This window comes from Armigeres subalbatus, chromosome 3 (genome assembly GCF_024139115.2).
Source record: "Armigeres subalbatus isolate Guangzhou_Male chromosome 3, GZ_Asu_2, whole genome shotgun sequence".
NCBI classification, from domain to species: domain Eukaryota; kingdom Metazoa; phylum Arthropoda; class Insecta; order Diptera; family Culicidae; genus Armigeres; species Armigeres subalbatus.
In genome coordinates this window covers 67,829,330-67,842,849 of record NC_085141.1, presented here as the reverse complement: position 1 = coordinate 67,842,849, position 13,520 = coordinate 67,829,330, and the positions used below count along the sequence as shown (strand labels likewise).

Here is a 13,520-nt window from a genome sequence, read left to right as displayed (position 1 = left end):
TTTATCTTCATCGATCACGGGCGATGTTTCTCCAGTTTCCTCGAACCCTTTAGGCTACTATGTCATCTTCCACCGTTTGCAGTTTGCGTGTTCGTGGTTTTTTCAGCCAAATAGTAATAACGACATGGTGATCGGGGATCGCTTTTACCAAAAGATATTTTAGTTACGAGATAAAAATTGTCGCTTCGGTTCCCTTTGTTCTGCTGTCCGAAACATGTGTGGTATCAAACTGTCAAATCGTATATATTTTTCCTTCATTGACATTTAGATCCCCTATCCTCGCCAGCAAAAGATGTTCCGGACGGCGACGACAGCGACAATCTTTATCTAGTAACTAAAATATCTTTTCTTTTCCCTCATCGACCGGTTCACAAGGTCACGTGGTCACGTCTTGTTGAATGTTGGGCCAGTCTAATTTATGTTTGCGATGTTTGTCATCCCTCACCAGCCCTGTGAATGTATGTTGTTGTTGTCTATTGTATGTATGTAAATAGTAATAAATTGACCACCGCGTAGAGAGTAACCGCTTGTGTTTACTTCCACTGATCGCGTCCGAAATACCCTGCCGGGAGTGTAGATCGGTTCCGCTGTTTGCCGTGGGAAGCCTCCGTGACAACTTCCCACAGGTTATGGGCCCAGTTTAGGTGGAAGAAACCGTTAAAATCGGCGTGGAAGTTCCTCGAAAATCGGCCGCGGAGTGTGAAAAAGTTTTCTTTGAAAACCCCCCGTGTGTGCCGTTCGGCAGAAGCAAATTTGTTTTGCTCGTTTTCTGCCTGGGGTGGACTTTTTCTGAGTGGTGCTGCAGCAGTGATTCGCGACAACCGTTTGGGTCTGTGTGAAACCATTCTGGTTGGACTCTGGTGGGCTGTTAGTTCAGTATGTTCAGTATGTGTTTATGTTCTGTGAACTAAATATCAGAGTGCCATTTTGTGTCACGATTGTTGTAGCTGTAGCCTATTGGTAGTGGTGACCGATAGTGTCTCTGTCGTTCTTTTGCCTGCCGTCGGTGTGTGTAGTTACGTACTGTACTTTCGATTGTGTTTTTGATCGAGTACAGGGTGCGCTAAAATTAGCTAAAAGAAATAGAAATGACAGCGAAAGTTCTGATCGCACGTTTGAACAACAAGAACTATCAAACGTGGAAAATAAAGATCGAGACGATGCTATAATTAGTGTCGATCTGTGGCATACAGTGAGTGATCCGAAACCAGAGCCAGTGACGGCAAAGTGGTCGAAAGAGGATCAAAAGGCCAAGGCAACAATAATTTTGTATGTCGAGGACAATCAGTTGCCTTTGGTGAAAGATGCCAAATCGGCGATCGATGTGTGGAGAAAGTTGAAAAACTACCACGAAAAGGCTACAGTTACGTCGCGAGTGTCACTACTGAAGAAATTGTGTAGCCTGAACTATGACGAAGGTGCTGATATGGAACAGCACCTGTTCCGGATCGAAGAGTTATTCGACCGACTTTCGTGCGCAGGACAGAAGATAGAAGCTTCGTTGCAAGTGGCAATGATTTACCGAAGCCTACCAGAGTCGTATAATGGATTGGTGACTGCTCTGGAGAGCCGACCAGACGGTTGAATTCGCGAAGCAGCGGCTGATGGATGAGTACCACCGGAGGACCGAGAAACAAAATGAAGGGTCCAGTGAGCGCGAAGACCGTGCGCTTAAAGTGCAGAAGAGAGGCTGGCGGAGAGTAAAGGACCGTATTTGCTATGGATGCCGAAAACCGGGACACATCCGGATAAATTGCCCGGTGCTACAAAGGGAGAATGTGCTGGATGCGAAGACGGCATAACATTATTAATAACAGAGGAAAAGTAGAAGCCGTAGCAAAACTTCGTGGGGATCTGTATGCTGTGCAAATAGCGAAGAGCTTGAAGACAAGTGCCAAGGGAGAAGAAAAGCGAAAGTTTCCAGTAGGACTGGATCGGGTCCGAGCAAGGGATCCACGCTGGAACTCCGAGTGCTACTGTAGAAAATGGCAAGATAGCAAGGAAGTGCAAAGCAAAGCTGGTATTAGGCGTTTCTCTGAGGAGGAGGTGAAGGACGAAAGCTTATTTTATGACTGTGTGGAAAATTATGAATAAACCGATGCCGGATGAATGGTTTAAGACAACGAAGCAGGAGCTGATGATGTAGGAGAAGTGATGAAACGACTGTGTGCCCAAGTAGAACTCCGTATTGACTTTGTGTATGTAAAACTATGTGGACTTTGCGTTAACTGTAATGCTACGTTTAGACAAGGCAAGTGAATTGAGCAAGTCGCTTGAATTGAACGCGAACTGAACGTGTAAACACCTTAATTCAATTCACTTGAACGAAAAGAAAGTTGAACATGTTCAACTTTTGGCAAGTCAATTGAATTCAACTGAGTTGTTCAATTCACTTGCCCTGTCAAAACGTAGCATAATGCTACGTTTAGACAAGGCAAGTGAATTGAGCAAGTCGCTTGAATTGAACGCGAGCTGAACGTGTAAACACCTTAATTCAATTCAATTGAACGAAAAGAAAGTTGAACATGTTCAACTTTTGGCAAGTCAATTGAATTCAACTGAGTTGTTCAATTCACTTGCCCTGTCAAAACGTAGCATAAGTGATGATAAACATTCTGACCAATGTTGCATATAAGAAGGTGCTGATTCAGTGAATTCAAGCCTTCTTGTATACCACATTGATCAAAATGCTGGAATAGAGCTTGCTGACGTTTGATCATCTTTCTCTTGTACGCGCACAGAATGGATAGGATTTGTTTTCATCGGGAAACGCTTTGGAAGCGTTTCCCGATGAAAACAAATCCTATCCCGTCCGTGCGCATGCAAGAGAAAGATGATTAAACCTCAGCAAGCCTTATGGTGGGTGCAGTTGACCTCCAGAAATGTCAAATCAGAGACTAACCCCCAGGCAAGCTGGCGGCCATTACCGCTCGCGGAAAACTGGATATGGGAATAGGACATACACTTGTGGTATTATTCGTACCATGGTACAAAAATCTTGAAATGAGTGCCATACCAATTATTGTCTTCATTAAAGATAGCCTTGAAACTATTTTCTTGTCGCCTTTTACCTTGCACTGCTAAAAAAGTTTACACACAAAAGACTTTGAAGTATGCTCTTTTGACTAGAAAATATTCAATTATGACTTCAAAGTACGCTCTTTCGTGGGAGAATGGGACTACACACAAAAAGGAATAAATATTATGCACAATTACGACTATCTTATATTCACAAATGAATAACATTAATGCATAAAAACAGGAAAAGTGTGTAAAACTAATTCTTCATAACTAATGCTACGTTTTGACAGGGCAAGTGAATTGAACAACTCAGTTGAATTCAATTGACTTGCCAAAAGTTGAACATGTTCAACTTTCTTTTCGTTCAAGTGAATTGAATTAAGATGTTTACACGTTCCATTCGCGTTCGATTCAAGCGACTTGCTGAATTCACTTGCCTTGTCTAAACGTAGCATAATTCGCATAATCAAATTTTACTTCTTTTGTGGGTAGTCCCATTCTCCCGGAAAAGAGTGTATTTCTGTCCAAAAGAGCATACTTTCAGCTGTGCGTGTGGTACGAATACCACAAGGTGTGCCTCATATTAAATGTCAAAATTTATGAAGAACGAAAGAGAAAGATATTTTTCCATGCAGCGCCATATTTCCAAAATGCGACAGAGCAGATTTTCGATTGCAGCGACGGACACCACTTTATTCCAAAAACATCGCAATTACATCGAATGTTTGTGTGTATAGGGCACTGCACGGAAACATCTCTTCTCGCTTAACTTTTCAAAAGGACCTAAGTAACATGTTTTTCATGATTTAATTTAAATAGCGCAATCAACACAAAAACATGAAAGCTTTTGATTGCAGTACTCAAATTAATTCATGAAAAAAATGTTACTTAGGACCTTTTGAAAAGTTAAGCGAGTCTTTCTCTTTCGTTCCTCATAAATTTTGACGTTTACTGGCCTTGTTGTTTTCTAATTTCTTTGCAGCGAGAAAGAGACAAAGCAGTCCGTGCAGTGCCCTATTGGGTATTTTGTTTATCTTCTCATCCCTCTTCTACACAATGTTGAAAATTTGATTTGCTGGCAGGAGTAAGATTGGTTTTTAAACTAAAAATAGTTATTTCTAAAGTATTCTTGACGTTACAATGGCCAACGTTGTAAATCTGTTAGATATAAATGTAGATAAGCTGTTTGAACAGCATAGTATCATTGAAATTGATCAAATTCATAAGAAGCTTCAGGCGGAAGTTGAGCTGAAAAGGGAGGAGCTCCGAACGATGGTAGGGTAAGTCTCTATCTAGATTATATGTACCTACAATAAGTTCAAACAAATTCTATTGAATCTTTTTTTTTTTGTAGGGAACGGTACCGAGATTTGTTGAAAGCGGCCGACACTATAGGAGAAATGAGAACGACGGCGAGTTCCATAATTGAGAATGTTGACAACATTACTTCCGCCTGCAGGAAGCTCAATGATCATCAACTGATCGGTTTCCGATCCGTCAGTGATCACCCAAGAACGCATAACAAAAACGCCAATAGTAAGTTCCATGGCGTCATTGTTCAAATCAAGCTACTGACTAGCTTACCAGAAATGATATGGAGTGCTATCGATAAAGAAGATTATTTTGTGGCCACGCAACTATTCATTTTCTCAAGACACATATCAACCGGGTTGCAGTTAGATTCTAACAACGAAACTATGGCCAAATTCCCAGTAGCCAAGAAACAGTGGGCAGTTTTAAGCCAATTCTTTTTCACCATCAAGCAAAAATGTGCCTCTTGTCTGGAGCGGGAGGATTTAACAGCTGAAGTGGCCACCAAATGCTTGGCCAGCTTGGTGTTGATGGAGAATTGCCAACTGGACTACATTTTGTCATTCTTCGTACAAATGCGGCTTAAGGCGTATTCTGGAGTGTTATCGGAAGGCTCGCAATACGAAAAGGTTAAAGACAAGATCTTGGCAAGCTTGAAATTGTTGATGAATACTGTGAGCTTGATGTATGAATGTTTCATCGGTTGTAATCAGGAACAAAGTCTTCTAATTAAGGAGCTAATGCTAGTTGCAGACGAAAGTGCACTACCGACTATTCGTTTGATTAACTCTGAGGATCCAAAAATTATCCAGACATTGCCGGACATTATATCAAAATTTAGGCCACGAATTGCTTTGGAGCCTTTACATGGGGAATTGGTTCTTAAAAATTCCCAGCTTTGGTTGCAAAACGTGGAGAAAATCGCAACTGGTCAGTTAGGCAACTTGATGAACCTTGTAACTGCTGTTAAAGTGCTAAATGACATTAAAACACTGTCACTAGAAGCCGCGTGTAAGCCTAAAAACTGGTCAGATGTTTGCATAAAGCTATCGTTCTCGGAGTCATTGGATTTTTATGCCCTGTTCTATAAGCCATTAATCAACTCTCGTATCAAAACTATTATAAAGAAGTGCTGGTTAGAAATAATATCATTAAACAGTAAAGAAATCATGAATCTGGTTTCTTCTATTCCAACTGATAAATCCTTGAAGGATGTTAAAACTTTTGTTTGGACTGAATCTTCGGAAGATGTTCCATTGAATCTAAAAGCTGCGTTAGATCGAACACAGCTTGCTTCGCATTACCTTTTGATGAAGTCAAAAGCCTTTCCTCCGGTTTTGGTTCAACTTGCATCTTCGTTTGATGAACATATTCAGCATCTGACTGCTGATGTGGGCTTGTTCCTGGAATCATCTTCTGCAAATGAAGCAAGCCAGCTCATTGAGTTCTACAGTGACTGTAGTGTAGAGAACATCAACGAACTTGTAACAGCCATCAGAAGCAACGACTCCAACCCATCATCAGATAAACTTATATTCCTCGCTCGACTGCTTATAGCGTACCAGGAATTATGTCCATCTCTCAAGCGATGCTTGACTCCATCGTTAATGGTACAATCAGAAACCGCAGTTCCTTGGCAAAGTGAAAGCAAGTTGAACGATGGGGATCGTTGGAAAAACGTCTCTGGTTTATTAGAAGAAGAAAGCCTTAGATTCTGGAAACTGTGGTTGGAACATTTTGTCGCAAAATGGCCTCAACTGGAGAAACGGATCGATTATCAAACATTACTCACTGAATTTCCGGTATTTAATTAAATAATAATCTTTCAATATTTGTTTGCTTAATTTGTAATTATTCTTACAGCTTTGGGATACTGTTACTATTGAAGAAAACGACGAGCAAAATAAACCTGTGCAATCGACTATACATGTACCCGCTTTACCAAGTTTTCCGCTTCAAAAGTTGTTACATGTGATAATAAGTCTCCTAAATACGCTGGTTCCGCAGACGATTCCTAAAATCATTGTTGTACAAGTAGTGGAGAGAATTATTTCCTATTTGCATGACCACTATCAATTGCTGTTGAAAAACGAATTCGTTCAGAAAAACCAAAACTCCGCCTTGCAATATTATTTCGATCTAAAGTTCGTCCAGCTGCTATTTACCGGACGTGACCGAAAGCAAGTAGCCGAACCATACAATCATCTGATCAATGGCTTCAAATCCTACATCGATCCATTTGATTTCGACGTGTTTTACCCGCATGTCAACGCTAATGTGAAACGCGCTGTCCAGCGAATGCAACATTTCTTCGGCATTCTGGTGACGAACGGTGACCAGCTGAGTTCGATTCTGGGCGCTAACTCGGGCGGTGCAGCCGTGCCTCCCATCAAGGATAAGAACCCCAACATTCTGGCGTTGAGCTCGAACAGTGCGAGTGAGACATGGTTCCCACTGTTGCCCATCGTCACAAAAGAAGCCGTCGTTGGAGCGAGTGGTGCCAACTTGACGGAATCGGGGAAATCGAGTGCTAAAGCGGCTGAGGTGAGTATTTGTTGGCTTATTTTGATTAACATGACTTTTATTGAAGACAATATTCTTTCTATCCTGTTTTACGATTCACAGGATGTATTCCAAATCGCGTAATAGCTAATTTAGTAAGATTGAAACTATGTGTGTGTGTGTGCTTTTGAATGGATTTATTCCCATACTTTCGCCTGTTGTTTATAATATACTAACAGCAACCTCAGAGACGAACCTCCATTTGCCAGAAAGTCTCTTAAATAAGCTATAGATTGTAATAATGAACCGAAAATGTGAATCTGTTTGCCTCAGAAATGGACCATAATGTCCTTTTTAGAACGATTTATTTCAAAAATATTTAGCAAACATAGGCTAGATGTACCAGTTGTGGCTATAGCACCAGTTGTCGCACTAGTCCTTTATATGCCAAATGGCCAATCAAATCACTGCAAACCAAGTTTATTTCGATAAAGCATATTCATATGATACGATAACACCTTTGATCTCCTCCAAAACAAGAGAAGCATAATTGTAAAAATTGATTTTGCTTAATTTTTGACGTGTTTTGTACCAGTTGTCGCACTAGTGGTCCCTATTTGGCCAATCCCGTAAGAAAACAATGGGATTTGTCAAATAAGGAATTAAAATTAAGAATAGTGCCACAACTGGTGCATGCGTTCCTATTATGGATTAATTAATTTTGAGGATAATAACATATTTTATTGTGGTTTTCACAGCTGTTCTAAGGAGCAGGAAGTAAAACCTTTCCCTTGATATATGAAGTTCACCCACATGCCTTTTACTTATTTAAAAAAAATAGTTGTTCTTATGTATGGCGACAATTGGAACACCCACCCTAAATATTTTCACGGTTAAACGACTATTTTCTTCCATTTACTTCCACTAATTAATGTTTGTAACGCTCGCAAATAATTAATCATAAATATTTTATCCCACAAATTGAATTTTACATAAACATGTGTGCTCATTCTACGTTTCGGGTGAATCGAGAATTTTCGATTCGTACTACAGGAAGTAGAATTATCTAGCACAATTATTCTGAATTTGTCATTGTTTGATACATCGATATCAAATTTGCATTCAATATCGTGAACACGAGCTCTGCTGCTTTTGTTACCGAAGAATCTAAAACTGTATTATGAGCACCTAACCAACTACCACAAAATATTGCAAAATTGATCTTTAGTATTACAAATCTAAATTTAGGTAATAGGTACATGTGAGTCTCAACTTACACTTTTCTATTTGTTCCATTTCATATCTTTAGTTACCAAAACCATCTACGAAAGAGGCTCCTGTTAACAAACCTTGGGAGTCAGTTTCCTCGTCAACGGTAACAGCCCAAAATTACGCAAAGGGTGCAGCTGCATTCTTTGGACTTGATAAAGACTGGTTCCGATAAGTAATAAGGCACATGGTAGATGCTTTCAGTGAATAATACTTTTGCGTCTTTAATTTCATTTGTTGCTTCTAATTATAAAGTGACTTATAAATTATACACATGCATAATATTTTACCACAGTTAAATACATTAAAAAAAAAACAAACTATACTTATAAAGTAATGATTTCGTTTGACTTCTGTAGCCAAAAAATTTCACAGTCCAGATTATCTTTTCCGAAAGGCTATGGGTTGCGGATGTTGCCCTGGGAACGGGTTGAAGCTCACAAGATCGCCACTGCTATTTTTTATTGCCACCCTTTTGTCCTCCTTTGTTGCCTCCCTTACCTCCAGCAGCACCTTTATTTTCATTTCCACCTTTCGATTTGCCTCCACCACCTTTTTGCTGAAACCAAGTCCAAATAATATGATCCGAAATCACCATCCACACAAGGTTGGAACCAGGCTCCCTTGTTTGCCTTCATTTGGGGCTCAAGATAGCATATGGTTCCATCCTTCTCGATAATTACATTGCCACCGGGGTTTCCGCCGGATCCACCTCCGCCGCCACCGCCACCGCCACCTCCCTTGCCTTTACCCATACTGGTCGTTACCCGAAACTAGAATTTAAGCTTTATCACCACGTCCTCTCAGATCGAGATCTTAAACTGAACTGCGCGCTTTTCTTGTGGCTCTTGTAGCGTATATACCAAACTATTTCACCACATGCCATCGCAAATCATAAGATTCAACGGTCGACGAGCCAAGATCACCAAACTAAATTATATTACTGCATGCATCAATGCTATAAGAATAAATTCAATTCAGAAAATGTTGGTAGTAGAAAAACGATATATGGTAGGTATAGCATTTTCTCGTCAACTCATACAAAGGAGCACCAAAACAAGATCAGAGATTTATAAATAACCCATTAATTGTGGCGAAAGCAAAACAACCGAACCGCGATATCTGTAAAATGTCCATATTGCGCTTTCAGCAAATTTGCGATTATTGTCGTCATATTTCTTGACCATGTCCAAGGAATCACCCACTTGTTGTGATGCCTTTTTTCGTCTGGAAATACGCTTCTGTATCGTTGCAATAAGTGAGCACGTGGTTCATAAATTGGCATTCTCTTCCAACGACCCAATAAGATAAAGATTTGACATTCTTTGTCGACTTGAGCCGGACTCAGTGTCACGTTTTCATTTTCGCCGAAACATCCAAAACTGATATTAGTTAACTCTGGTGTCTGGCGTAACATAACAGTTTTTCGTATGGTTTTAATTGAAGTTAGGAGACACCTTCTTCGGCGTTCTATAGCGCAGTACAACACGAGCGAGACATCAACATATAGTAATCTTTAAATGGTAGTTTGGCATCAGCCATGTTGATATTGTCAATCAGTCTCCGTTAAATCGTGCTTCATACATGGTGGCAGTTGATGAGCAGCTTATGGGTACGCTGCTTCGTAATCTCAACCTGGACGTTACCACCACCATAGTGTGTTTTTGTGTTGCCAATTATTGGCTACTATCATCACCTCTGCGCTGCCCGTCCATAGAATCTGCTTATAATAGGCATATCAATGATATGGCGCATGCGTATATAGCAATAGTGTAATATGCACAGATGTTACAGGATTGCGTACAAATATTTGTTTAAATCGTGTTCTTTAATTTGTTAATTTATTATAATTGACTTATTTAAGGATAATTTTAATAAATTTAGAGAAATACAAGAAGGAGAGGAAATAACAGCCTTGTCAGGATTTATTCCGTAATTGACAGGAGAAATTGTTTTAATATTTGAAGATTCTCTGTAAGAATGTAATGGTTGAGTTTTATTATAATCCGATGAGACAATCAATTCTGACAATAAAATCTGCCTACTATTATACATAGCACACCATTGTTACAGTTACTACGTATATTTGACACAGGTGATACGTACTCTTGCCTCTTTTGAAATCTCTGTTCACACTGGGTATAATCCACGTATCCAATCTAAAACAAAATTAATACAAAATCAACAAACAATTCTGGCTTAGCTTTGACCAATACAGACCCCATTCGATTTTGGCAATCCATTTTTAAAATTTTTTTAAATTTTTTATCTTGCTTATAAACTAGGGGGACTGGCGGCTTTGGCAGGTTTTGTTCTATTATTGTCAAGGGGGTTTTTATGGCTGATTATGCTCAAATTTGGCCTAAATATTCTTTGCATATCAAAGAATATTGTGGCCAAATTCCATAAAATTTGGTCGACAAAAACCCCCTGCCAATAATAGAACAAAACCTGCCAAAGCCGTCTTTTCCCCTACTTACGGATTATAAAACGTGATAAAACAATCCCTGGAGAGATGTATAGAAAAACGGCTATGATGTGTTGTGCTTAATAGAGCTTTTCATCGTTCCATAAAGAAAAGACCTTCGTTTAGCGGAAATGCAGACTAAATAATTAATACTTAACGTTAGAATGACATGACAGGATGTAGTAAAAGATATTTAATTTATCAGATAAAGATTGTCGCTTCGTTTCCCTTTGTTCTGCTGACCGAAACATGTGTGATACCTAACTGTCAAATCGAATGTATTTTTCCATCATTAACATTTAGATCCCCAATCCTCGCCAGCAAAAGATGTTCCGGACAGCGACAATCTGTATCTGGTAACTAAAATATCTTTTGATGTAGTAAACAAGAACAAAATTAGCTTGCAACCCTATAAATAAGTATACCCCGTATATACCCGTGTAAGCAACATCATCCACACTGTGTTTATTTTGAAAACTTGCCTGACTTGTGGACACCATAACAAGGGGATAATTACTCTAATTAGCTACTTCCCATGCTTATTTTTTAGCAAATTTCCGGATGTTCTACACATATTTAAACATATTGGCATCGGCACATAGTCAAAAAGAAAAGTTTAGGTTTTGACCTCTCGCTTTTCTCAGTGCAGTGCGGTTATGCGTGTCCTTGAACTTGAACGGGCTTGTTGCGAACGCCAAGACGACACCAAACAACGTCTGGGGCGGGTGCCAACAATATAAGGAATGGTACCTACATACGAGCTCAGCGATTTTAGAAAGTCATCAACCTGAATGACGGATAAGTGAAACAGGGTCCGGACGGCACCATTAAGAATAATCCATATATGAGGTGAACCAGTCAAGGGCCGAAAACCTCATTAATAAAGACAATAAAAAAAAAGAATAATCCATCGTTTCAGCAAATTTACTGCCAGGTAGCTAATAGAATACTAAGTTGAAAAGCAGGTCAGGTTCCAGTTGGAATGTGGAGTTATTGAAGAAGAAGAAGATATGTACAGCCATATACACGAATAATTTTAGAAAAGTTACGCGAATTTCGGGTGAGCGTTACTAACGTCATGTACCAATCATAGTTTGTTCAAGACAGATCAGTTACGTGATTTTTCACGTGAATATGACGTGATGATTTTTTAGGGTGTGGTATTTTTTAAGCTTTTAAGTAAACGGTTAGAAAAAAGTACCTAATATTATGTACTTTTTACTCGAATCGGGAGTTTAGTATGGGAACCCAAAATTAGTTAAATTTTTCTTGAAATTTAGTAGAATTTACTTAATAATGTGTAAAATTTAATTGATATTAGGTAAAAATGCTGCATGAGAGCGCATAATTTCGCGTAGTAAGCATTGGCGTAACTAATGAAAAATTCTAGGGGGGGGCTAACTTTTTTTTTAAACTTTTCTATTTTAACACTCATAACACAGAAAGTTTACCATTTTCGCTCGATTCAACTGATGTATGTATATTGTTCGCATGTTGGTCTACCAGATATCAATGGACGACTTGAATATTTCAAATGTTGTTCATCGATGCTCAGCTGTTACAAAAAAACCAGAAATCTCTTAGTTTTACCAAAATCCTTGATAGGTTCAGAAAACCATAGGTGTTGTGCTCCCCGTAAATTGAATGTGAAGCACGATCCTGATTTTTAAAGGATTTTTTGATTTGCTTCAATAAATTTGTTAGGTAAACTCTTTTCGTCAGCTTTCAATTCAGTGGCCTGACAATACCTACGAGCTTTCAAACGGCAATCTGACCACAACAAACTAACCTTTCTTTTCTAGGGGGGGCTAGCCAGATCCTAGGTGGGGCTATAGCCCCCCCTAGCCCCCCTGTAGTTACGCCAATGGTAGTAAGTGCTTTTTATTTGCATCTTTGCCAATTCGCGGAACTTCCACATAATGCTGAATCACATAAGGCTGAACATTCGTGAGAAACCGATTTTAGTGGAAGAATTCACATTTGACGTTAATAGGGGCACAAACTAAAATGATCCGAAACCTTCTTGCGACTTCTTTTTAGTCCGAATAGCTAAACAAATTCGTCGGTAACATATAAAGGAACAAGACTTTATTGTTCTTGGTTCTTGTATTTTGTTTTTGATTCTTGCCAAGATTACTTTCTTATTTTTTATTCTCTATTCTTTATTATTCTTTCTTCTTCCATCTTTATTATTCCTTCTTACTTCATTCTCCCTTTTTTCTTTTTCCTTTTTTATTTTCTTTTTTTCTTTTTTTTTCTTCCTTTTTCCTTCTTTCTTCTTTAACCCTTTCTAGTTCCTTCTTCCGGTTTCTTTCTTCCTTCTTCGTTCTACCTTCCTTCTTCTCAGTTCCTCCATAGCTATTCCTTCTTAATTCCTACTTCTTTTTTTCTGTTTTCTTCTTCCTCAAGTTTTTTGTTCTTCGTTCTTTATTTTTCCTTTTTGCTTTCTTATTTCTTCCTTTTTTTCCTTGTGTTTTTTTTTTCTTCTTCCTTTCTTTTCCTTGTTTTTTCTTCCTTCTACCTTCTTATTGTCTGCCTTCTTTCTTTTACCTTCTCCCTTTTCCTAGTTTCTACTTCCTTTTTTCTTATTCCTTTTTCTTCTTCATTTTGCCTTATTCTTTCTTCATTCTTTCATCTTTTTTTCTTCTTTCTTTCGTCTTTCCTTCTTCATTCTTTTCTTGGTTCTTCCTTGTCCCTTGTTCCTTCATCTTTCTTTCTTCTTTCGTCCTGCTTTCTTCTTCCTTAGTTTCCTTCCTTTTTGCCTTCCTCGTAGAGACCCATAGTGTTATATACCGATCGATTCAGCTCGACGAATTGAGGTGATGTCTGTGTGTGTGTGTTTTTTTTTTTCTTCCTAAACAATGGAGGGGGAATCTGCTCAACAGACATCCTGGGTTGACCAGGAAGTGCGGGGTTAGGGATCACCGAGGGAGGCAGGACTACATCCCCG

At 39.1% G+C, this 13,520-nt stretch overlaps 1 protein-coding gene and 1 long non-coding RNA gene across 4 annotated transcripts; one reads left to right on the top strand and one right to left on the bottom strand.

Annotated features, from left to right (window-relative positions):
* The first annotated feature begins 4,056 nt into the window (after positions 1–4,056).
* LOC134228170 (conserved oligomeric Golgi complex subunit 1) lies at positions 4,057–8,440 on the top strand. Of its 2 annotated transcripts, XM_062709959.1 has the most exons (5): positions 4,057–4,301; positions 4,376–6,134; positions 6,196–6,876; positions 6,958–6,989; positions 8,144–8,283. In XM_062709959.1, the coding sequence occupies exons 1-4, from the start codon at positions 4,162–4,164 to the stop codon at positions 6,976–6,978; spliced, it is 2,601 nt and encodes an 866-aa protein (XP_062565943.1). In that variant the 5' UTR covers positions 4,057–4,161; the 3' UTR covers positions 6,979–6,989; positions 8,144–8,283. The 2 variants fall into 2 exon arrangements, with proteins under 2 accessions (XP_062565943.1, XP_062565942.1); XM_062709958.1 differs by lacking the exon at positions 6,958–6,989 and having other exon boundaries at positions 8,144–8,440.
* LOC134228171 (uncharacterized) lies at positions 8,299–10,683 on the bottom strand. 2 transcript variants are annotated; one of them, XR_009983854.1, is made up of 4 exons: positions 10,584–10,598; positions 10,210–10,262; positions 8,787–9,061; positions 8,299–8,662 (listed from the first exon to the last, which is right to left on the bottom strand). It is a non-coding gene; the product is annotated as an uncharacterized LOC134228171 (long non-coding RNA). The 2 variants fall into 2 exon arrangements; XR_009983853.1 differs by having other exon boundaries at positions 8,787–10,262; positions 10,584–10,683.
* Between the last annotated feature and the right edge of the window lie 2,837 nt (positions 10,684–13,520).